Here is a 27,082-nt window from a genome sequence, read left to right as displayed (position 1 = left end):
GAGTTTTGGTAACACGTTGGGGAATGGACACAAGCCAAATGAGGGGCGCAATGGGCGGCGGTGGGGAATATGAGGATTGGACAATACAAATTAGTAATTTACACGCAAAGCAGCAACAGCAGCAGCAAGAGCATGTCCTCTCGACAGGCATCACGTATTACACAGATAATGGTGAAATGTATACCGATCCCACAAGCATAGCAACATATATGTATATGTATGAACATTGTAGTTATGTATATGTATAATAATTATTGTGATTATAGTCAAACTGCAATTAGTAATCGAGCGAGAGATTGAGCATTTAAAGCATATTCATTATACTTCTTGTTCAATTAGTTCATAGACACATTCATTTCCTCTCTCTCTTTCTCTCTCTCTCTGTCAACCGGATGAATATTTTTTGGTTTTCTTCAATTTGAGACAGAAAATTTGATTTGAAGTGAAAAAAAATGTTGAACAAATTCCATTTTGAAGTTGATGGAAGAGTTCAATGAACGTGGCCGGGGCAGGACAGGGCAGGGCTGGGCAGGGATGAAGAAGGATGAAGACAGACGACAGCAGGAAGTCAAAGGCCCCAGGCCTTGATTGCTGAGCATTGGTGAGGGGGCGGGGCCCAGCAGAGGAAAGAGCGTACCAGAGATTCTTCAGCCTTCTTCTTTTTGGGGTAAATTTGATAATGATGATGATGATGATGAAGATGATGCCCGATGATGCTGCATGGTGATGAGTTATTCAAAAAAGAAAAATTATAAAATATATACACATACCTATATATGTATATAAAAAGCATGTGCAAAGTGTCAGAAGGAATCAAAAATGAAATTATGTAAGTAACAACATAAAAAAAGAAGGAACGCAAAAAGGAGTTAAAATCGAAGTTAAAAGTCGACCGGGAACGGGACACCGGGGTAGGGGCTGAGACTGGGAACCGCCTTATCCCAATTTGTCAGTAATAAGAAAAAGAGAGAGAACATTTATGAACATATTACACAAGAGGGACAGATGTGTTTGACCCACAGGCAAGGTCCAAGCCCCAAAATGTATGAAACGAACAAAGTCATTGAAAACTTTTCCCCCAACCCCCCCCCCATTTTTGGACTTACAAAGTTTATTATTATACCCTATAAATTGAATGGGTGTATTAAATCTATGAAGCCTTTCATTTTAACGGGAATTCCATTTTGTGATGCAGTAGAAAGATGAAATAGTTAGAGAGTCCAAGTCGAGATCTTTCAGTCTCTTCTTTGGATATTGAAATCGCCCCAAGTCAATTGTAAGGATAATTTTTTTTTTTTTTAGCAAAAAGTGAAAATTTCAACAGAAAAGCAATTTCGTGTATATAATTTGGCATAATTTGGCAGCGCGCCTAAGAGCAGGCAATGCAAAAATAAGAGAAATCGAATCTTTCCATCCCTTTATCCATCTGTTACCCTCATAACCATAACGAATTAAAAATTAATTATATCAATCAATTCACTCAACCCAAAGAAAAAGAAAAACCCAATTTCAATTTACTTTTGTAATGTTTAGTTAAACAATTATCATTTAGTTATGGCACTTTTTCAACTTCCCCCGGCCTCCGCTCTCTGTCTATCTTGCCTTTTTATTCTCTTTAAGTGCCGACACGAGCTAGTTCTTCTACCTACCTACCTACCTACCTATCTACCAATTTGTAGATCTACTGCTGCCAGCTCATAGAGACACGCACATGATAAATGATTTTCCATTAACTGCTGCCATTGGAAGAGGGTAAATAAAGCGAAGAAAAAAGTGCAGGAATGAAATACAAGATGAAATAAAAGACAGCACACGAAGAATAAGATGGAATCGCAGACAAAACGTATCGCACACATGCTGCGTAAAGACGAGACGAGACGAGACCAAAACCATGACCAAGACTACAAGAGGTAGAAGGAGGTTTGAAAGAAAAAAGCAGATGAAAACGTGCTTGCATTTTGTCTCATTCATCATCCATCATCGTCATCGTCATCATCATCATCATCATCATCATAATCATCAGCATCCTTGCCTCTTATCATCATCGTCAATGGCATTGATCGGCATCATTCGAATTACTCGTAATTATTTCTCTCTTCAGTTCTTATAACCCAATTTCAATTGAAAAGCGTATAGATCTGAGAAATATACTCACACACACACACACATCACTATGAGTAATTTGATACAAGTTAAAGAAAAGGAGCAAAAAAAAACACACACACACCAGATTGTGTTATATGCATTTGATTTTGATAGATGACCATACGAATATTAATGCCTTTGCCCCTATTTGATAAAGAGCAAACTGAGAATTGACTTTGGCTTTTGTCAAAAGTAGTAAAGTGCTCAAAACAAGAGTAAAGATTAAATGTGAGTGGCATAAATGTAAATGTCTAATGGAAATGTTTGATATATATGAAAAGATTGATAGATCAAGTACCCAGAAAAACGAATACCTTGAACTGATTGCTATTTAGGCTCTTTTCATTTAAAATTCTCTTGTACTGGGATGACCACACAAAGATCTCTTAATGAACTTGACTCTTGCTTGATAAACTAGATTTCTATATACATATGTACATAAGTAAGTGTTCTTTACCATTTACTTTCTTTGCCTCATATAATTTCATTTCAATCATCTGCAATCTATTTAGCTTTCTCTCCTTGTTCTTGCTCTTAATTTTTATTATTCAGTTTTTCTTTTGTCTCGTTTTTTGTTGTTATTTTCGTTACATTCGGTTGAACCTTCTTTTTAGCATAATCGTCTCATTATCATTAACACATTAGACATGCAAATCGTTTGCGTTTCTTTCTCTGCTGCGCTGCTTTGCCCTGTAATGTATGCTACAGTCTTTCACATAAATGATGACTCACACACGGACACACACACACAGCCACACACATAATATATACATATACTTCAAGGCGAAAGCAATTCATTCAATCTGCAGCAGAAGTATGGCCATAATTTTTAACAGCAACTAACAAAATAGGTCCTAGAAGAAAAAAAAGATTTACGACAGCCAAAACGAGGGAAAAAAAAAATAAAAGAGACAGAAAGAGAGACAGAGAGTGAGATAAGACACTGGAGAGGGAAGGGAGTTGAAATTGAAGTAGAGAACGAAAAGATGCTGCGCAATTTTCGGAGGCCATAACAAAAATATTTTTCAGATTTTTCTTTCGCTTGCTTTTTTTTTTTTTTGGCCAGACACAGACGGCGACAAAGTCAGCGACAATGGGTAAATCTCATACTCACTCTCTCTCTCTCTCTCACTCTATGTCTCTCCAGTTGTTGTTGTTGTTGTTGCTTTGTCTCGTTTTCAGCAGCCATGGCCAATGGCATCATAAAATCTCTCGACGACGCCTCAATGTCGTTTCTCTATATCAGTGGCTCTTTCTCTCTCTCTCTCTCTCTCTCTCTCTCTATCTATGTATCTCTTTCCCTTTCTCTGTGCTGCTGTTTCGTTATTTCTGTCTGTTGTTTGACCTTTTTACCCCTCATGTTGTTGCTAATTTCTCGGCTATGTTGTCGTTGTTTTGCCAAGTTTATCAATTGAGACACAACACACAATGCCCACTATTCCTATGGCAACATCTCCTCTCCATTTTAGGCCTCCTTTTACTAGTTCACTGAACTTGTCCGTTCATCCTATCGAAGTGATGTGATATGATGTTTGTTTGTCTGATGTTTATTCTGTTTGTTTGTTTGTTTGTTTGTTCGTCTGTTTGTCTATCCGAATGTCTGTCTATTTGTGCCTTGCCTTTTGTCTTCGAACTCTCAACTGCAAAATGTCTGCAGGAAAATACGACTGGCACTTGACTAACATGGCGCAAGGATATGCAGAGATAACGTTATGATTTTGAATAGAATAACTTTGAAATTCTCAAAACAATGTCATCTCTTAAAGCGGCGACCATTTGTGTGACTTTATTTTAAACTCATTGAAGAACAAATTGAATTTTAATTATGTAGATTTGTTTTCTCTGTCATGGCATTCAAGGAGGCTTACTGTCCGCCTGGGGGTATGCTACATTTGGTTGTAATTCTCAACTGGTATTATTTTAAGTGCCTTGATCCTTATTGTATCCTTATTATATGATAAATGTCTAATTTATTTTCTTCTTCTTTACAGGGCTGTCACAGATCCTCGCGATGGTCGTCGTGTGGCCCTCAAAAAGCTGCCAAATGTGTTCCAATCGTTGGTCTCATCGAAACGTGTTTTTCGTGAACTGAAAATGCTTTGCTTTTTCAAGCATGAAAATGTAAGTACCCCCAAGTAAATATACAGTAGAAACCGCTTATAACGTCCGTCCGGTTATAGAGACTGAAGTTCGATGAGTGATTAAAAACTTATATGAAAGGACCTTCGGTTGGTCCCAGATTCCACTGTATGTACATACTTATATGTATATTAAAATGCGTATAACGTGAAAATAACAAAGAGCATTATAACTTAATACAATATTTAATTACTCGTATGTCGTTTTGTCCCCTTTTACTTGTACCAACTCCTTTCCCATCGACAATTGCTGCTCCTGCTCCTTCTCTTTTGCCTGCTGCTGCTGCTGCTGTCCACATTATTTCTTTCTCAGTTCAATTTCTGTTGTCATAAAATTTAATTAAAATACACAATTCGATTATTGGCTGCTGTTCCTTTGTGTATCAATGGTAGAAATGGCGGAAAGGGCCAACGGGAGGAAACTTGCTGAATAAAGAGATGAGAGTGACTAAGTGATGTAAGGCACTGGGATGGGATGGAGGGTAGCCCACGATACAGAGGCCGTACACAAGTCAATATACTAAAGGCCTGGCAAATAAAAATTAAAAACACACATGAAAATGGCTGAAAGCGAAACGCCACTTGCCTTCAATATATGAATTTATTAGCAATTACTTTTTCACCGCCTCCGCCGCCCCTTTGAAAGAGAAAGAAAGATAAGGATAAAAAAAAGAGAAGAAGAAACCCTTTCAAATTCCTTTTGTAGGTTCTCTCTCTCTCTCTGCTTTTCTCTCTCTCTTATAAAGCTTGGCTTTGATACCTTCTTTTTTCACATTTAATACCAAACGGAATCGGAAAATATGTATATAGTATGTCATATATGATTTCTATACAATAACTTACTGACTTTTGACTTTTTCTCTGACAAATTTGCCATCGATGAATCATCATCCAAATCAAATACTTTAACCAACTGACTGACCAAGCAGAACAATTCAGTTCGTTGATATGCATAATAAACTCATTTCCAGCAGCTGTTAAATAATTTATCTAACCAACAATAATAACAATAATAATAATACACCATTAGCTCCAAGGCAACTAAACAAAACGCCACGCCCATAAGACCAACACCAATCCTGGGCCACATCAGACCAAACGAAACTTCCCACGGCAATTCCTACCGCAAATAACTGAAAACGACAAAAATAAGTATACAAAAAATCATTCAGATTCAGATTCAACAATTTGAATACTTAAATACTTAAAGTCAAACTCTAAAATTACTACCAACTACTTAAAATTTTGTGGAGTAATGAAAAAGGTTTTAGATTTTTTCTATTTTCCTTTCTCAACTTGGCACTTGACTTGAATTAAATTAGTTTAACTATTATTTGGTTGCTGTTGATTTGAAGCTGGCAGTTATTTTGATTAAAACTAATGCGTTAGTTAAGCAAATCAATTACTTAAGCTAATGTAACCCATTCTACACTGTAAAGATGCAAAATATATAATTAAATATGTGTCGGAGATTGAATTAAGCAGTTCTAATAATTTGCATTGTCTGTCTACTTCTATGGCGAATTGATCAGTGTTGAGTAATGAATAACATGAATGATGTAGAACTGTATAACACTAGTCATGTGCGCTGACTGTATAGGCTGTCATCGAGTGTGCCTCGGTGTGTGGTTGAGAGAGTTCAGCCTCTTTTCTTTTTGGAATTCAATCTAGTGACAAAAATGGAAGCCAATAATAGAAACAACGCTTCAGGAATCCCTAAAATACTCATTGATTGAATATATTTATGATGATGAGTTTGCCTTTGGTTAAGTTTTGTTGTTACACTTCATGTGAGGTACTCAATAGTTATCGATATGCCTCTCCCTTTCTCTCGCTCTGTCTCTTTCGAATGCATTTGAATGTAAGCTGAAAAGTTTTTAAGATCAAAAGTTGATCGAAAAGAGTCGTTAACGAAAATTTAGTTTCAATCTCATATTTGTATAATTAACGTTTTCTTTTTTAATATGTGTGAGTAAAAATATATAGTAAAGAAACTGTGAGTTGTGTGTGTGTGTGTGTGTATGGAGTAGTGATGATCAAAGATGATAATGATGATGTCTTGACTTTGTTTCTATATACCTTTATATATATGTATGTCAGCCTACGTCTTTTGTGTGCTTTTGCTTGCTTGACTGCGTGTGAATTTCGTAATGCAAAATCATAAAGAAGCAGACAACAACGACAACAACAACAACGACAACAACAACAACGACAAAAAGGTAGAATGAAGGCATGGTAACAACAACAACAACAGCAACAAACATCGTAACACCTTACCCAATATGCAAATTTTCTATTAAATATGCATAAATTGCTTTGATGAAGGCGCAACTTGGCTTGGTTGTCATCGTCGTCGTTGTCGTTGTCGTCCGCCCACCTTGCCACCTAGCCCCTTCCTCTCCTCTCCCCCTACGACGTACCCCTTAATGCTGTTGATGTGTTTCCTGTTTCATTTCCTACTATGACAAAGTCTTCGAACAAGTGCAATTAACTCAACGACATCAAAAAAAAAAAAAAAAAGAAAATTGAAATAAACATAGAAAAAGAAAAGTTATACATTATTCGAGCCTAGACAAGGTGTTGCCTGGAAAGCGAGGCGAAAAGCGAAACAATTAGATATTCCAGAGTTAAGAAAGGAGCAGGAGCATTAGGTTTCAGTTGATGTCGATGTCTGGCACGTGTTTATAATTTGTGAATTCATCAGAGAAATTCTAAATAGGTAAAATGTTTGACCCCAATCATATCTTTCTAAGTTAGCTTGAGCTTAACTTGATTCATAAGAATGCCAGATTGATTGAGATGATTCTCCCAATTCTTCAAATGGCAACGTTTGTGTCAGTTCATTGTCGGAATTTGCTAGCTTTCTGTGTCAATATGTACATTCCTTATTACTCTATATGTCCCTCTCTAGAACTTTTGATCATTGGCTTCTCCATGTGCAGTAATCGAATCGATGCTAATAAGCCAGACATCTCTTAAAGAATGTAAAGAAATTTTGATAATGATGCCAGGATTCCATTTCCTTTTGCAAAATTGACAAGCCTCTTGGCAGTTTTAGCACCTCAATTGTTTCCCCACCCCAACCACCTCCTCCTCCCAGTCTGCAGTTTGTGTAGACTTCATTTTGAATTCACACAAATGGAGGCAAAATGCTTTTGGCCCATTATTGTGTTGTACACTCTTTCAACAATTGCAGAATTTCAATAAACTGGAAGAGATGCACGTACGTGGCGCACATATCAAAAGCAAATACAAAAACCCTTTTCCCCTTCCTGCTGCCAGGCGGAAGGCTCCAACAACAACAACAACAGACAATTTCATTTTGAATTTCAAATGAAATCAAATTGGTACAACAACAACACATCAGCAACAGCAGCAACATATTCGAAAAGATTTCTCACACAGATCTTTTATCTATCATGAAGAACCGCTTTAGGTTTTTGGGTTTGGAAAACTGATTTTGTTAACTGGAAATTAGACTAAAGACTAAATTTGAAAACACTTTTGCGTTACAAAGAATTTTGTAATGAAAAAATGTTTTGGTGTGGGAAACTAAATTGAGGTAACTCACATCCCAACAAAACAAACTAAAAACTAAGAAGTTTCAGCTTAGTTAGACATAAATGTTTCCAGTGCTTGGACTATGCAACATTTTTCTAATGCCTTTTCGAAAAAGGGTAAAAAGCAAACCAGCTAAATTCAGAGGAAGTTGTAAAACGAAAAGAACAACAAAAATGTTGCCCTCAAAAAAGACGTCGCAGCTGTAAAATGTATTTCAACAAAAGTTTACCCAAGACTTTGTTGTTGTTGCTGTTATTGTTGTTGTCTCTAATTTGTTTAGTTTCTGTTGTCTTCAAGGACAGAGACTGCAACAGCTTTAATACTTTATTTTGCTCTTTGTTAAGTTTTGGTTTGTTATTTTCTTCAATTGCCAAGTTGAAAAATGTTAATTAGCTACAAGCAAACCAATCCAAACCGAAAACCCCACTCACACCAGCTGGGAGGGGGTAGTTGGCGGGGTTACGGTGGGTTGTCTCAAAGACTTCAAATATTGTAGTTGTTGCTGCACCATGGCAACATTGAGATAATTACACGCCTGCGCATTCAATTCGAATTCGAACAAAGCCGAAAAATAACACACACACACAAATAGAAATGAAAGATTTTGAGTTCTAACAATTATTTCCATTACATGGGGTAATTGGATTATATTAATCACCCTATTAAGGATCATAATATACACTTGAGTATGAACTGATCCAAGACAAGTCTCATGGAGAGAGAAGGGAGGAAGTTGAGACCCATTGATTGAAACCAATTGTTTTTGATTATCAAGGCTCTATATATATATATGTATATTCATTTGTTCCATCCGTTTTTATGCTTTATCCAAAAGAATGTCTTTTCTACTTGATGTAGATCAAGACGAAATACTAAACATACATATCTTTCTTAAATTTGGTATGCTAATTGTGTTTATCAATATCCTTTTGTTCATTAAATTTCATAAAAATCTATTAAAAAATGGCCAAGTTATAAGTGGAAACTAAGGCTTGCTTGTAAGAGTAAGCGAGACAGTCTTGAAATCACTATTTCCCTAATGAATTATTGAGCTTTAGGGGCAATAGATAAATCCGGACCTGTTTACACAAATTGGTTGCATAAAATCTCTAATAGAGTCCGCAGTGCAGATGTCAAGCGGTTTTGTTAGCCATCATCGGCCAACCTACCCCTTCTTCTTCTTCTTCTTCTTCTTCGTCTTCTTGTTTTTTGTTGGGAGGGGGCTTCCCCTTTGCAGTTCTCTTTGAAGACTTTAAACCACAGGCTTAACAAATGCAGTTCATTCGCAGTTTGCTAAATTACAGCAGCAGCAACAAAATTATTACAGAAAAGCCAAAGAGACGACGCGAAAAAACACAAAAAAAAAACACAAACCAAAAAAATTGTTTTTTGCCACTTAAGATGACGACGGCGACGACGACGACGACGACGACGACGACGATTGTTTCAGAGACTTGAAGACGGCATTGGATTTGGTCGGTCGATCGGCACTTTGTTTTTTTTTACCTTATTGTTTCTTTGCAGTTTTGTTCCTTTTTGCTAAAAGTGCGCAAAATTGTTGAAACTGCCTTTGGTTAGTGCCGACACAGCAGAAGGGGATGGGGTTGGGGGGAGGTATAGAATGACGGTGGCAGACAAGGGAGAAACGAGGGTTATATGTATGTCTCGGCAACATTGTGGCTAGCAACATTTTTTTTTGCTTCTTCTTCTTCTGACTGCAATTTTCGAATACCCTGTAAACCATTGAACTGATTAAAGGGTAGATGGGAGAGTCATAGAATCTTGAATTGGGTTTCTAGGGTATTAATAGCATAACAAAGAGGAAAATTTACGAAGGAATCGCCATCGTCTATCTAGACGCCAGGATATCAAAAGAGTAGCCGTAAAGGGTATATGACAGTCGTTTCAAGTATGGAGAATAATTTGGTTCTTGTATTTCGGGCTACTTTACGCATTTTTGTTGATGACGATGACGATGACTGACTCTTGAATAAATATTGTAAATTGATTTTAAAGGCAAGTTCGTTTGCCCCTCTTGACACACACACACACACACACACACACACAGCACACAGCACACACTTATTGCCTCTCTCAGCCCCTCAGCTTCTGGTCGATGGTCGTTGGCCGACCCCTTCTCTCTGTCTTTGTGTTTAGTTCGTCACTCAGTCGAGTTGAGTTTTAGTTTAGTTTCAGTTGAGCTGCAACTCCTTCAGTTCCTTCATCATTTTGTGACCGCAAGCAAAATAAATCAGCGACTTGTCTAAAGGGGGACGGTCTGACCGTCCGACCAACCAATCGTTAGTCTTTCCCTCTGATCGTCTGGCTAACTTGTCTGCTTGTATATATGTATGTATGTAGGGGGAAAAAGAATGAGAGAGAGGGAGTTGGAGATGGAGAAGGGAAGTGAGACGAGTTCAGTGGCGTGATTTGTATCTTTAAACTAAACATAATCAACGGGTCAACATTTTGCTTCCACAACTGCTCGAACCGTTTCACCTTCTCCTTCTTCTCCTCCTCCTCCTCCTCGTTTTCTTGGTTAAGCTTCTGCTTCGTTTTGCCTCTTTTTCCCCTTCCACAATGTCTGCTCTTGCCCTTCTGTCAGTCTGAACTTTGTGGCATTTAATGCCTGCCAGCGACACTTAACATGCAACTTAACTTGATTTTTATTTTGATGATGAATATTTCGTTCACTTTCCTCACCAACCACCCCGAATTGCCATAATTTATGCCTTGTGCTAGGTGTTAAATTGTAATTGTAATTTTGCTTAGTTTATGATTTACAATCTGCATAAATATAATATATATCTCACGCTCTTTCTCTCTTTCTTTCAGGTTCTCTCAGCTTTGGATATTTTACAACCACCACATTTGGATTTCTTTCAAGAAATGTATCCTTTTCTATAAGACAAACAAAAACACAACACAAAACTAATATAAATTAACCAAAAACTACTCGATCAAGAGAAGTTCTAGGATCAAGTTGATATATCTCCAAAGAGGAGCAAAGGTTGAAAGAAAAGAGATTTTCAAGTTCAAATCTTCTAAACTATCTTTGAGATATTAAAAAAGGATTCATAGCCAAGTGAAATCTTCTAAATTCTCGAGAAACTTTCTACGACTTGTTGAAATCTTCCTAACAACATAAAGTTATCAACTCTTAGGGATTAATCCTTCTGCTTAAGTACCAAAATCCATAATATGCAGAAGCTTTGTTTATGCCAGAGAAAGGTCATAGAAATCCTTTAGAAAAATATTCAACCCCATCAATGGATCTTTAACTTTTACTAAGGTTAAACCTTTTGGATTCAAAATTAACCCTCTAATAGCACAGAGAAATGAAAACATCTTAAAGCATCCTTCAAATGAAAAGTAAACTTTCTAAATCTCTGTAAATTCTTCAGATATTTCAGACATACATATATCTCCATCAATATTTTGATTAATAGAAAGAACTTAAAATGTCAATTTGATTTAGCCCCAAAAAGTAGGCTTTAGTTAACTGTTATTAGTTGTTTTTTTTCTTTTCGATAAACCAAAAATGAAAAGTTAAACTGATTGAAAAAGGTTTCACAAAATTTTAGAGATTTTTTTCCCTTTTGTTTTTTGTGGGAAATGTACTTAAACTTTTGCTTGTCATAATTCATCAAAGTTGTGACAACATTTCATATACGGTCAAGAGAGAGGCAGAGGGAGAGAAAACACTGCCACCACTTGCCCCCTCTCCCTATCTTACCTATCAACTGTTGCCAGTTCGTTTTCTATTTCCTTTTTTTTTTTGCTTTTTTGGAGTTCAAACACCAAACTTTTGGCCAAAAGCAAAACTAATTGAAAAAAGTTTTCATAGCAAAAAAAAAAATAAACAAAAACAAACAAACACACATCACACACACAGAGAGAGAGAGTGAGAGGGGTGAAAAGGGAGACAAATCAAACAGAAAGGCTTCTTTTCTCCTTTGACATCTCTGCCTTTCTCTCTCACTCAGTCAGTCACTCACTCTCTCTGTCTAATTTAAATTGATTTTTAAGGCTTTATTTCAATTTTGAATTTGGTTTTCGTGACTTAACATTGAAAATTCTCAAAACCCATCAGCTATGTGATAACGGAATTGCTGCAATCGGATCTACATAAAATTATAGTCTCACCGCAACATTTATCTGCCGATCATATTAAAGTCTTTCTGTATCAGATATTGCGAGGATTGAAATATTTACATTCAGCCCGGATTCTCCATCGTGACATTAAGCCCGGCAATCTGCTGGTCAACTCGAATTGTGTATTGAAGATATGCGATTTCGGTTTGGCCCGCGTCGAGGAGCCCGATCAGGCCAAGCACATGACCCAAGAGGTGGTCACACAATACTACCGAGCGCCCGAGATCCTAATGGGTGCCCGCCACTACTCATCGGCTGTGGACGTTTGGTCGGTTGGCTGCATTTTCGGTGAACTCCTGGGCCGTCGCATTCTATTCCAGGCCCAGAATCCGGTGCAGCAATTGGAACTGATCACCGAATTGCTGGGCACACCCACAATGGACGATATGCGTCACGCCTGCGAGGGTGCCCGCACTCATATGTTGCGTCGGGCACCGAAACCTCCATCCTTCTCGGTGCTCTACACCCTGAGCTCTCATGCCACCCATGAGGCTGTGCATTTGTTGTGCCAAATGTTGGTATTTGATCCGGTAAGACGACAAACACTCAAATAATAACCAATACCAAGAACAACTATATACATACATCGATTGCTAACACACACTTTCCAACAATCTTCGCAGGATAAGAGAATTTCTGTGACAGATGCCCTGGCCCATCCGTATTTGGATGAGGGTCGTTTGCGTTATCATTCATGCATGTGCAAATGCTGTTTCACTACCTCGGCTGGAATGCGTCAGTATACAGCAGATTTTGAGCCATCGGCTGGTCAGCCCTTTGATGATCTATGGGAACGTAAATTGACCTCAGTGCAGCAGGTTAAGGGTGAGTGGCAACTCGATCTCACGATCTTACGATGGTATGTTATGATGTTTACTTCTTTGCAGAGGAAATGCACAAATTTATTGCCGAGCAATTGCAAACGGGTCGAGTGCCGCTTTGTATTAATCCACAGAGTGCGGCATTTAAGAGTTTTGCCAGGTGAGTTGATCAAGTTGGAAATCCTATAAAACTGCACGCCCTCACTCTCTCTCTATCTCTCTCTCTTACACACACTCCTTCACTCTCACCCGCTCTCTCTCTCTCTCTCTCTCTTTCTCTCTGTCTGTCTGTCTCTCTTACTACAATTGTCCCTGAACCCACAAACCATCAACAAGTCAAGTACCTGACCAACCCACCCCCCACCCCCCCACTCCACCCACTTTTTAGTTTATTGCCTTTTGAAATGAAAAATTTGACAAATTTTTTTTAAACTATTTTTTGTTTTTTTTCTTCTAATTTTTTATTTATTTATTAATTTTTTCGATTTGTTTGTTTTGTTTGAAATAAATTTAAAGTCATTTGCTTTTGTCCTATACCACACACACACACTCACACACACACACACCCCCCAATCACCTGTCTACCCCCTCCCTCCCCATGCCTTTTAGAACTTGTTGTTTATTGTTCCTTAATTCCATCTCTATAAATTTTTAAACCAAAAAAAAAAAAAAACATCTATCAATATATATATATATATATATTTCTTTCTCTCTCTCTCTCTTTCTCTCTCTTTCTATGATTATTATTATTATTATTATAATTATTGTTTATTTTGTTATCAATTTTTCATTTGTTTTGATTTATTTTTCTCTATTTCTCTCTCTCTCTCTCTCTTTCTTTCTTCATTTTTTGTTTTGTTTTTCGTCTATTTGTTTGTTTTGTTTGAATTCTTTTCTCTTTGGTTTTTTTTTTTTTATACTCAAAAAACAAAACCAAAAACAACAACAACAACTTTTTTCTATACAATTTGTTTATATATATATATATATATATAAAAAAAAAAAACTTATACTTATTATATTTGCGTTGTTAAGCCAATGAGAATGAGAATATCTACTACTACTACCAATACTACTACTACCACTACCACAACAACAACAACAAAAAGAACAACTACAACAACAACAACAAGAACCAGAATCAAAACAAGAACTTGAACTTGTTGCATTTGCTGCTCCTGTCGCTGCTGCTGCTGCTGCTGCCGCCTGTGCCGCTGCTGCTGCTGTCACAACAACAACTACTATCGCCTCTGCCGCTGCTGCTGCTGATGCTGTTGTTGCCTCCTCCTACTACTACTACCACTACTACTACTACTACTACTAGTCGCAAGACCCTCATGAGACTCAGAAAGAAAGAATGAAATCAATCGATCAATCAATCAATCAATCAATCGATCGATCAACAATCAAGAGAGCCCACACAGCCCCCCGAAAATGAGAATGAGATAAATAGGCGCGATAACTGAATAGTTAGGCAGCAGCTCAGCTCTCAGCTCGTCCTTCGTCCTTCTTCTTAGGTCTGTTGAACAAAAACACAAAAAAAAAAAAAAAAAATAAGCATATAAAACTCAATAAACAAATATCAAAATAATAATACAAAAAAAAATTTAAAAAAAAAATGCCAAATAATGTTTATAATTTTCTATATATATATATTTAGTTTATGATTTCTAAAATCTTTTATCATCTACCCTCTGGCAAATTTCTTTGTTTCTATCTCTCTCTCTCTCTCTCTAACGCTTTCTCGCTGTTTTTTTTTTTTTTTTTTTTTACTTCTTATCCTTAACTATGCCTTTCTCTCTCTCTCTCTCTCTCTCTCTCTTTCACGATCTTTCTTTCTCCATTAAGCTAACTTTCTTTTTCACGCTCTCTCTCTCTCTCTCTCATCCTTGTCCTTTGTGTATAAACATTTTATTCTTTTTTGTTTGCTTTTCATTTGATTTAACTTTTTATTTGATTTTTAAATGGGCTTATAACTTTCACTATCTCTCTCTCTCTATCTCTGTTCTTCTCTTTACTTATCTATCTATATATGTATATATACTTGTGTATCTGTGTACATACATACATATATAACTGTGGCAAACAATCTAACTTTATGAAATTGTTTATAAATGTCAACAAATTAAAAGAAAAATGACTAAACAAATTATCAAGAATTGGCCCCACTTTCTCCCGTTGTTACTCACAATAATCGAAATTGGCAATAATCGAAATCAAAAATAATAATAAATAAAGCTCATGCTATCTCTCTCTGTCTCTCTCTCTACACATACACACACATACATACATTCATACATACATACATACATATATATACATATATATCCTTCTTGATCATTATCAAATTTGTGTTTAACATATTCCTTCCATCTCCTACTTGCATTGAAGCTTTCTGCTCCTTTGTGTCTATATATATATATGTATATTTGTTTATATTTTATTTCATTTTGTTTATACAAATCGTATATACATATGTATAATATATATTTTACATTTATTGTGTACAGTTTATTCAATTCAACAAATTCATAAATTTTAATCTCATTCACCCAACCACAAAATGATATCCACCCAAATCGCTTAAGATAACCTATATACCTTCAAGTATTGGCCGATTTTGTTGCAGATATGTATATATTGCATCACACTACAAAGAAAGTTAGCAATCAATTCAAAAAACAAAAGAATTTTGCTCGTCGGGGTCACCAATTCAGAGTTGCTTCTTGCTTGTTATCGTTATCGTTATCGGCACATCAAGTGTCATCACAATTGACTATCGAATTTGTATAATTTACTCTAAGTCTGACTCGTCAATGAGTCGTAATACTTAGTTCTTAGTTTAAAAACTAAGTCTAACTAAAAGATTTGAAGAATCCAATTTAACTCTACGTAAACAAGTTTGGAATGGAAGACCCCAAATGAATGAATTAATAATCGAATACTCAGAGTAATCGAAATGTTTTCAATGATTTGGAACGAATGCATCACTGAAACACTCCGAACTCTAGGAGCTCTTAGTGAATAGTGAAGAATGAGAATCAAAATGAAACTCTTTTTCATTCAGTCTAGTTTGTAACCTATTCATTGAACAATTTAACTCTATACAGATTTATATTCGATTATCTCATGTCATTCAGTTGAGCGATAAACGAATTCATTCATATTGAATGCAGATCTCATAACACATTTGAATATATTCAAAAGGATTATCAGTCAATCGCCGCACTCCTTACTCTCATTCACTTGCTGTATATGTATGTATGTATGTCCTATCTCTCTCTCTCTCTCTGTATATCTCTGCATCTTTCTCCTTATCTCTAAATGTCGCTAGGAATTCAATGCGGTTAAGCAGCAGTGACAAAAAGAAAAGCAAAGTAAAACAGACAGAAGAATAAAAACAAGAGAAATGAAATGCGCTTGAACAACAATAATTATAAATATATATATGTAATATCTATATATATTCTCGACTTCCCAATACATCTCCAAACAAATTGCTTCTTCCTTTTTTTTTTTTTTGTTGTTTGTTTGTCGTTTGTTTGTGTATTTTGCTTTTTTTTTTTTTTGGTTTTATGTCAAAATTCATTTCATTGGTATTTCTTTCCTCTCTCTCTCTCTATGTCTCTCCCTCTCTCTTTCTCTCTGTCTCTATCTGTCTCTGTCACTGTGTATCTTCCACTCTCATTTCTTAATATTGTTAATCATTATTTAAATGTATTTGGTCGTTTGTTTGTTAATTTCTTTTTTCTTTTTTTTTGGTCTTAAAACCATTTTGTGTATTTGTTTTTCTTTTTTGTTTTTGTATTATTATTATCATTATATATATATATATATGTACATTATATATATTCAAGTAGATGTAAATGGCATGACTTATGACTATGTAACTATAAACATACATACATATATATATATATATATGTCCATAGTATGTATAAAAATTTCAATTTAAATTGCAAAAATGTATTAACTTTTCTTATTCTATTTCTCTCCCTCTCTCTCTCTCTCTCACACACACACACTCTTTTTGTCAACCTCAAACATTTTTTGGTGGTTGCCTTAACATTTTAGCTCCACTGTGGCACATCCATCCGAGCTGCCGCCATCGCCACATCAATGGGAATGACGGCAAAATGAGGCAATTGCTGCCTAAAGATCAAACCAAAATCAACATCAACATCAACGTCATCTTCATCAACATCATTCTTATCATCATCAGCATCTACATCAACATCATAATCAACGGGCGAATCCGGAACATTAAAGCCGGAGAAGAACGAGAACGAGAACGAGATGGAAGGAGGATGGGGGGAAGTCAACAACAAGAAATGGGAGAGGGGGTTGGGAAGTGGGGTGGGTTTGTGGGTTGGGGGCGGGAGACTACTTGACCAGAGACAAGAAAGAATATGAAACTCGATAAATTAGTGGAACAACGATTTAAATTTTAAGCAACAACAACAACAACAAAATGACAACCAGCAAGCCAGCAGCCAGTGTGTGTGCCCGGTACGAGAATAACAACAACAACAACAACAACAAACAAACAAACAAAACAAACACAAAATGTTTAAACTAAAAAGAAAGAATTTGTTGAACAAGTTAAAAGCATTCCACCACCACCGACAACAAAAACAAAAACAAAAAAACAAACTAAACTAAAATTAAAGAATTAGTAACAAACACACACACAATCGACACACACACACACACACTTATACACACAGTGAGTAATGACTGTGTGTGTAATTTGTAACTCAACTGAAACTAGTCTTAAAAATGTAGTTAAAACAGCAGCGCAGCAAAAACAAAAACAACAAAAAACTAAAACGAAACAACAAGTTGAAACTTTCATTGAATTCTACACAACATCAGCCTATATATATATATATATATATATATAGTAGACTACAACAATTTGACAAACAAAAATAATGAGAAAAGTTAAAAAAAAAAAACAAACAAAACAAAGTAAAACATTTTCTGTTTTATGTATTGTATGTATTAAGCTAAACAACAAAAACAACAACAACAAAAACTCTATGTAAATGTGAAACAAACAAACACACACACACACAGACAGACAGACAGACAAATTATGTAATTCATTATGCTTAATAAACAAAAACAAACAAAGTTTAATACTAATTATAATAGTAAAGCAAAATATAACAAAAACAAAAAACAAGAAAAAACAACAAAAAAAACTCGAAAATAAAATGCAAAAAAAAAAACGCACTCAATACTAAAAAAGAAAGTAAAAACAACAACAAAATTTGAAAATCAGAAGATGAAAAATTTTTTGGAAATTTGTTTGCCAAATTTACCTCAAACAACAATTTCAAAAACTAAAAGCAAAAATGTTTAATGCAAAACTAAAAAACAACAACTAAGTAGTAATATATATATATATATATGTGTATGTATATATATATATATCTATATGTATTTATATAAATGTGTAGCAAGCTTAAAAACAAAAAACAAAAACAAAAAACAAAAAACAAAACAAATTAAAACATTTCAAAGTTTTGTTTGTAGGTTTTTTTTTAATTATTATTATAGATTTTTATATAATTTTTGTTTTGTTTATTGAAATTGGTTTCTCTCTCACGCACACACACACACACACACGCACTTAAAAGAAACACAGACACATTTCCTCTTGTGTGTGTGTGTGTGTGTGTAAAACATTTTAAACACATCCTCCCACCACCAGCCACCCCCAAGCCCAGGCCCAAGCACTTTCTGCATTAGTTACATATTAATTTTAAACTCTAGACTGATTTAATATAATAATTATGATGGAAATTGGAAAATTGAAAAATTGTTTGAGCCTCTTTGGATAAATTCAACAACAAATTGAGAGCAACAAGTCGGACACTCGAGTCTAAAACTTTATAACTAATTTCGATTATTTAATGTAAGCAAAAACAATTCAAAAAAAAAAAAAAAAAAAAAAACACAACACAAACAAGTGAAAAAAGGACACACTGCCCGAATCCCAGTGAATGATTTTTGGCTATATACAAGGAAAATGGGAAAATTGAATGCAATGAACAAGTTTTCACGTTCGAATTTTGGCCAGTAACAAAAACAACAACCACAACAACAGCAACAAAAAAGAATATTAGTTTATTAGCTGATAATTATAATTACTTTATACACACACACACACACAAACACACACACACATATATCAGATACTTCAATTAACTATTTTATCATTTCCAACTAAATTCTAATTGTTTAGTTTATTTGTTCAAAAGTTTATACTAATTATAATGAAGTTTTGAAGCAGAAAACAAAAGAGGAGGAAAAATTAATGCTCATAGGCCAACTAAATGCTAACGAAAAGAAAGACAGAAAGATAACAAACTTATCTTTCTCACCCCCCCCCGTTTCTCCCCTCATACTAAAGCTAAATAATTTTAAGACTGAGTTCTTCTTTTTTTTCCTATCCCCTTCACCAACTTTAACTTCGGTTACCGAATTTACTATACTCTTGCCTCGAAAATCTCTCGAACACGAAAATGAAAAGAAGATCTCGCTTTAACCTTGAAATATAAAGAACTTTGAATCTTATATGGATCAAGTCATAGAATAGATCATTGATTAAAGGAGCAAGAGCAAGAGTGTAACAAGCTTGGCAAGAAACGAATTGAAATGTAAAAGAGAATCCAATGAGAAGTGCATGTCGCCCCCCCTAAAGTAGGCAATAATAGATGTTTTTGAAACAAACAAGTAAAACATTCAAAGTAAATATTGTTTATAGACAATTTTGTAGAAAAGAAACATTTTTGACAAACTGTTGCATACTTTGAGGCGAAATCAGATCAAAAATTAAGAAAATAGCTCGTTCTTTTCAATTCTCTATGGATTTTCGTTCAAATCTTTCAAATTTTTCATCAATACACACACACACATACACACCCACACACATGCGCTGTTTTCTCTTATGTATGTACAAGTTAAAAAAAAAAAAAAAACCATAACTAACATAAAAGAAACATAAAATTGAAAAAACTTTCAAGGAGATCTCATAGCAAAAACAAACAAAAAATGAAAATGCAAATGAAAAACGAATGGAAAATATACATACATACATACATATATGATGTTAGAATTGTATAACCACTTACATATATATACACTCGAATCCAACACACACACAACAAAGAAAGAAAAGTCATGGGCCTAAATTCTAAAGAAGATGATTAACTGACTGAATAATAAATGAAAAGTCTTCGATTATGTAAATGAGAGGCATTTCATTCCATGAGAAAAACTTACACACACACACACACACATACACATCATCATACTACTAAATATACATTATATACATTGACTAAATAAATAAATGTGTTTAGGGTATAATTTTTTTTTTTTTTTGTTTTTTTAAATATTTTTCTTGTGCTTTTGTGTTTTTTTTTTTAAGTTTTAGTTTAGTTTGTAGTTTTAGGCACCCTGTATATATAGAACAGATTTCAACACACACACACACACATTTAAACACCCCACCAAGTAAACTATATATATATATATATGATATAATTAATTATGAATAATTAAAGTAATAATAATAATAAAAAAAAGGCATAAATAATTATGCAAACTTTTCTCTCTTCACCATTTCTCCCCATTTGCCTCCCACATTTTCATTCATTCTATTTCTCATTAAGAGAATTTTCATCATGATTTTTAGTTAATAAGCTAAACAAATTTATATATAAACAACAACAACAACAACAGAAACCATTTCTCTATGCATAGTGAAAAACAAAAAACATAAAAAACTAAACAACAAAGTGTAAATGTCATTTTTTTTTTAAATCTACATTATAAAAGAAAAAAATATAAGAAAGAAAAATACTTCAACTATATATATATATATATATAAATAATAATTTTTATTTGCTAAGTTTAATTTAATTATCAATTAACGAAACGTGAGAAAGAGTAAAAAGTAAAAAATTAAAAGCTGCATTAGTATTTTTTTGTCTTAAAGTATGCTTAATTATAATATATAAATATATATATATATATATATATAAAATATATGATATAAATATAAATATATTAGAAGCAAATAAATCTAAAAATAAAAAAAAAACTGTGTAAAACTGTTTGTATAAAAAAAAAAGAAGAAAAAAAGAAAAGAAAACAAAAAACAACAACAACAAACTAGCGTTTTTTTTAATATTATTATTATAATTATACTTTTCCCTTTTATTTGCAGTTTAAAAAATAAATAAAAAATAAACCAGGTGAATGAAAAGGATAATGAAAAACTAAACCAAATGCATTTGCAATTTAGAATTTATAGCTATAAACGAGAAATATATAACAACAACAAAAAACAAAAAAATATATATATATATAAATAAATATATAAAATTTTAACAAACAAATATTAGGCTCTCAATCTATGTATGTGGATATGGATATGATAAAGGACATGAATATGATGTATACACACATATATGTATATATGCATATGTATGTGTGTGTGTGTCTATATCTATATATGTATGTATATGTATGTACGGACAATATAATTGAAAAATTCTATAGATGTTTCCCTTTGACACAAAACTTTTCGTAGAATTTCCAATAATAAACAAAAACAAAATGTTAAAAATTAAAAACAAAAAAAAAAAACCATTAAGCTCAGGTTATATAAATAAAAAAGGCAGAAAAAAAAAAACACACACACTGACACACACACACAACACTTCTTTAAAATATGTATAAAAAAAAACTACAAAAAAAAAAAATAAATTTAAAAATAAAAAATGAGTAAAACGTTTAACATGTTTAACAAAAAAAGGCTGTTTGTAGAAATTGTGACACAGTAAAAAGTGAAAAGACAACATTTTTCTCCTTTTTGTCCCCCTCACCATCACCCCCCACCCCACCCCATTACCAAAGAAAGATCCTTTAACATTTAGAAAAAGAAAAAAACAAAAACAATTTTCATCCTAAAACAAAAAAAAAAAAAACATGATTGCTGCTTTTGTGCACTAAGCTTATGTAAATACATTAAACTAAAAAAAAAAAAAACCAAATTAAAATCAAGAAACATTTTTCCATAAACTAAGCAATTTCAAGAAAAAAAAATTATTCGTAGAGAAAATGATGAAGAACTTTGTGATTTGCTTCCCATTGATAATGTCGCCAGATATAGATCGAAAAGAAATAACTTCAAAATAATAATTGTAGAGCTCTCTTTCACACACACACACACACACACACACAAAGTAGGTAACAATTAATCTAAAAAAAAGAATAAATGGAAACATTATATACAAAATAATCATTAACAAGAACAAAACGAATGAAAAATGGCAACAAACTTAATCATATATATATATATATATATATTATATGCGCATATTCTGTATGTATAACAGGATCGGTCAAATTTATTCTTTATTTTTTTTGGTTATTGCCAAATTTGAAGGTCCTTGAGCCTCGCTCTGTTCCACTTTGAAAAGTTGAAAACCCAAAAAAAAAATGGAAAAGAAAACCAACCCATTTCTCGATGGGCATAGCGAAAAGTGGAAGAGGAAAACAATTCGATCGATCGATATATGTTTTTTTTTTGTTTTGCTAAATGTTGTAAAGACAACCAAGATACGAAAAACGAAAATGATTTATGTAGGCAAACACTTTGGCAAACAAACCAAAAAAAAAAAAAAAAACAAAACGAAAAATATATAAAAGGGAATATCTATTCGATTTCTTTATTAAGCACAGAAAAATTTGGTTTCCCCTTTGCAACAGCAAAGAAATCGAAAGGATTAAAGGAACCTAAAAAACTGTATATATGTAATTATATATATTAATAAAATATTTCTTCACCAATATTAACCACTTAATAAAAAAAAACACTCGTATGATATATAATCTACTTCTTTGTGTGGTAGAATGAAAAATTGGTCCTGCAATTGAATGCAAAAAGTTGTACATTAAACAAAATAAGAATGGAAAGGCGAGAGAAGCGAACGAATCTGATGCAAAGAATGGAAATTTCAAAATGAAAATACAATTTTTTTTGTCAACAAACAAATTATAAAACTAACACACACACACACACACTATACATACTAACCCCATTGTATTACCACGAAGCATTAGACTTACTACAAGAACAAGTAAAATTATAAAGTAATACTAAAAGAAACGACAAGAAATTTCAAAAACCTAAAACAAAAAAAAAGTATGACAGTAAAAAATGCTTTCAAACTAAATAAAGTTCTTTGGAATTAACAATGCAAAAAAAAAAAAAAAAAAAAAACATACGAAAACAAAAAAAAAGATACGAAAAGAAAAAAAAGAAATCGCCAAATAGAGTTTTTAATGCTTAATCGGTTCTTGGGACTTGTGATAATTAAAGTGACCTTTTTTGATGCCAATCGAAATGAATCATTTAAAGGACATTCCTATCCTTAACAAAGACTAGGTAACCCGCGGACATGTCTAAAAGATTCTTCATTTAGTTTTTAGCATCAGAAAAAGTTGGGGTCGTCTAAGGATGCAGGTCTCAAAAATGGTTGAAAAGGTCCTTTTTCTCAGCATTTCAAAGGACATTCCAGGACCTCCTAACATCAGTCGATGTGGACGAACAAGGACTTCCATCATGCCAAAGGATATCCAAATCGTTTAAAAAATGACCGAGTTATGAGCACTTTTCTGTTTTTTGGACTTGGCACTTTTTCCAAGTCCCAAATTGAACCAAGTGGCGAAAAATATTGGAAAAATCACGAAATCCTTGATATCTCGGCTCTCCGCAGGACTACCGAGATGTCCTTTGCACCGAAGATAGTCCTTGCTTATTAAAGTTTTATGGCATCACTATTGTCCTGATCCTTCAAAGGACTCGCGAGTTATAGGCTATTTTTGTTCAAACAGAAAAGTCCTTTTATCTTCGCTTCTGGAAGGACATTCCAGGATCTCTTTGTGTCAGTTGAAGCGGATCATCAAGGACTACCATCTGACCAAAGGACATCCGGATCGTCCTTGAAGCAGCTGAGTTATAAGGACATTTATGGATTTTTTTGCGACTTTTTGGCCATTTTTCTGACTCTCCCCCTTACAAAAAATCGAGCAACATTTTTGGCAGGATATTGAAAATCCTTGAATGCAGATCGGTAGTCCTGATTCTGGAGGACCAAAAAAGGTATGTCCTGTTGAAATCGGTCAATGTCCTGCCGAGATATGGCCTCGAGAAAATTATCCTTTTTTTCGTTTTTTAGCTCTAAAACTCGCAAATTCTGCCGCAGGACGAAAGGACATGGTTCCCTAGTATGTCCTTGATGATCTCTACAGATTGGCATCAAAAAAGTTGGGGTCGTCTAAGGATGCAGGTTACAAAAACGGTCGAAAAAGTCCTTTTTCGTCAGCATTTCGAAGGACATTCCAGGACCTCCTCACATCAGAAGATCCGGACGAACAAGGACTTCCATCATGCCAAAGGATATCCAAATCGTCCACAAAATGACCGAGTTATGAACACTTTTCTGTTTTTTGGACTTGGGACTTTTTTCCAAGTCCCAAATTTAACCAAGTGGCGAAAAATATGGGAAAAATCACGAAATCCTTGATATCTCGGCTCTCCGCAGGACTACCGAGATGTCCTTTGCACCGAATATAGTCCTTGCTTATTAAAGTTTTATGGCATCACTATTGTCCTGATCCTTCAAAGGACTCGCGAGTTATAGGCTATTTTTGTTCAAACAGAAAAGTCCTTTTATCTTCGCTTCTGGAAGGACATTCCAGGATCTCTTTGTGTCAGTTGAAGCGGATCATCAAGGACTACCATCTGACCAAAGGACATCCGGATCGTCCTTGAAGCAGCTGAGTTATAAGGACATTTATGGATTTTTTTGCGACTTTTTGGCCATTTTTCTGACTCTCCCCCTTACAAAAAATCGAGCAACATTTTTGGCAGGATATTGAAAATCCTTGAATGCAGATCGGTAGTCCTGATTCTGGAGGACCAAAAAAGGTATGTCCTGTTGAAATCGGTCAATGTCCTGCCGAGATATGGCCTCGAGAAAATTATCCTTTTTTCGTTTTTTTAGCTCTAAAACTCGCAAATTCTGCCGCAGGACGAAAGGACATGGTTCCCTAGTATGTCCTTGATGATCTCTACAGATTGGCATCAAAAAAGTTGGGGTCGTCTAAGGATGCAGGTTACAAAAACGGTCGAAAAAGTCCTTTTTCGTCAGCATTTCGAAGGACATTCCAGGACCTCCTCACATCAGAAGATCCGGACGAACAAGGACTTCCATCATGCCAAAGGATATCCAAATCGTCCACAAAATGACCGAGTTATGAACACTTTTCTGTTTTTTGGACTTGGGACTTTTTTCCAAGTCCCAAATTTAACCAAGTGGCGAAAAATATGGGAAAAATCACGAAATCCTTGATATCTCGGCTCTCCGCAGGACTACCGAGATGTCCTTTGCACCGAATATAGTCCTTGCTTATTAAAGTTTTATGGCATCACTATTGTCCTGATCCTTCAAAGGACTCGCGAGTTATAGGCTATTTTTGTTCAAACAGAAAAGTCCTTTTATCTTCGCTTCTGGAAGGACATTCCAGGATCTCTTTGTGTCAGTTGAAGCGGATCATCAAGGACTACCATCTGACCAAAGGACATCCGGATCGTCCTTGAAGCAGCTGAGTTATAAGGACATTTATGGATTTTTTGCGACTTTTTGGCCATTTTTCTGACTCTCCCCCTTACAAAAAATCGAGCAACATTTTTGGCAGGATATTGAAAATCCTTGAATGCAGATCGGTAGTCCTAATCTTGGAGGACCAAAAAAGATATGTCCTGTCGAAATCGGTCAATGTCCTGCCGAGATATGGCTTCGAGAAAATTATCCTATTTTCGTTTTTTAGCTCTAAAACTCGCAAATCCTACCGCAGGACGAAAGGACATGGTTCCCTAGGATGTCCTTGATGATCTCTACAGATTTGCATCAAAAAAAGTTGGGGTCGTCTAAGGATGCAGGTCTCAAAAATGGTTGAAAAGGTCCTTTTTCTCAGCATTTCAAAGGACATTCCAGGACCTCCTAACATCAGTCGATGCGGACGAACAAGGACTTCCACCTGTCCAAAGGACATCCCGATTATCCTTAAAATAGCCGAGTTATAAGCAGTTTTGTAGTTTTTGGACTTGTAATTTATACCTTATATAAATAAAAAATAATGTTGCCTACTTTTGGGGTGAATAATATGAATTTTTTAAAAAGTGTTGCCTACTTATTTGGGTTAAAAAAAAGGAATGTTTAAAATATCGAGTATCCTTTAAAGGATCAGGACAAAAGTGGTGTCAATCGAATCCTTTTATCAAGGACAATAATCTGTGTGAAGGACATCCCAGAAGTCCTGCCAGGAGCTGAGATATTAAGGATTTTATGTTTTTCTGATTTTATTGCATACTTTAAGGCGTTTGAGCTTGTGGGGTGTCAAAATAAAAATCTGTTGCATACTTTTAGGCGTTTGAGCGTGTTGCGGATACCACAAGCCGAAACGCCTAAAAGTATGCAACAGATTTTCATTTTGGGACCCCACAAGCTCAAGCGCCTAAAAGTATGCAACACAAATTTATTTCGGCGCCCTACAAGCCCAAACGCCTAAAAGTATGCAACACAAATTTATTTCGGCTCCCTACAAGCCCAAACGCCTAAAAGTAGGCAACAGATTTTAATTAAGGTTCCCTACAAGGCCAAACGCCTTGAAGTATGCAACAAAATCAGAAAAACATAAAATCCCTAATATCTCAGCTCCTGGCAGGACTTTCAGGATGTCCTTCGCACAGATTATTGTCCTTGATAAAAGGATTCGTTTGACACCACTCTTATCCTGATCCTTTAAAGGATACTCGATATTTTAAACATTCCTTTTTTAACCCAAATAAGTAGGCAACACTTTTTAAAAAATTCATATTATTCACCCCAAAAGTAGGCAACATTATTTTTTATTTATATAAGGTATAAATTACAAGTCCAAAAACTACAAAACTGCTTATAACTCGGCTATTTTAAGGATAATCGGGATGTCCTTTGGACAGGTGGAAGTCCTTGTTCGTCCGCATCGACTGATGTTAGGAGGTCCTGGAATGTCCTTTGAAATGCTGAGAAAAAGGACCTTTTCAACCATTTTTGAGACCTGCATCCTTAGACGACCCCAACTTTTTTTGATGCAAATCTGTAGAGATCATCAAGGACATCCTAGGGAACCATG

General features: G+C 34.7%; 1 protein-coding gene across 2 annotated transcripts in view; it reads left to right on the top strand.

The window, feature by feature from the left end:
• Window positions 1-16,990, top strand: part of nmo (serine/threonine-protein kinase nemo) — a 70,607-nt gene extending 53,617 nt beyond the window's left edge. The window contains exons 3-9 of one of the 2 annotated variants that reach the window (XR_011032014.1): window positions 4,137-4,266; window positions 10,680-10,735; window positions 11,938-12,529; window positions 12,623-12,824; window positions 12,887-12,980; window positions 13,856-14,337; window positions 16,895-16,990. Coding sequence is in view for 1 of the 2 variants with exons in the window: in XM_068286885.1 (XP_068142986.1) it covers window positions 4,137-4,266; window positions 10,680-10,735; window positions 11,938-12,529; window positions 12,623-12,824; window positions 12,887-12,980; window positions 16,895-16,949 (1,129 nt within the window). In the remaining variant the exon portion in view is untranslated. The remainder of the gene's footprint in view (window positions 1-4,136; window positions 4,267-10,679; window positions 10,736-11,937; window positions 12,530-12,622; window positions 12,825-12,886; window positions 12,981-13,855; window positions 14,338-16,894) is intronic. The other variant, XM_068286885.1, reaches the window with a different exon arrangement.
• Window positions 16,991-27,082: the final 10,092 nt, after the last annotated feature.

Source organism: Drosophila tropicalis, unplaced genomic scaffold (assembly GCF_018151085.1).
Source record: "Drosophila tropicalis isolate 14030-0801.00 unplaced genomic scaffold, ASM1815108v1 contig_463, whole genome shotgun sequence".
Classification (NCBI taxonomy): domain Eukaryota; kingdom Metazoa; phylum Arthropoda; class Insecta; order Diptera; family Drosophilidae; genus Drosophila; species Drosophila tropicalis.
The sequence above is the reverse complement of the archived record's forward strand: the minus strand, read 5'-3'. Positions and strand labels throughout refer to the sequence as shown.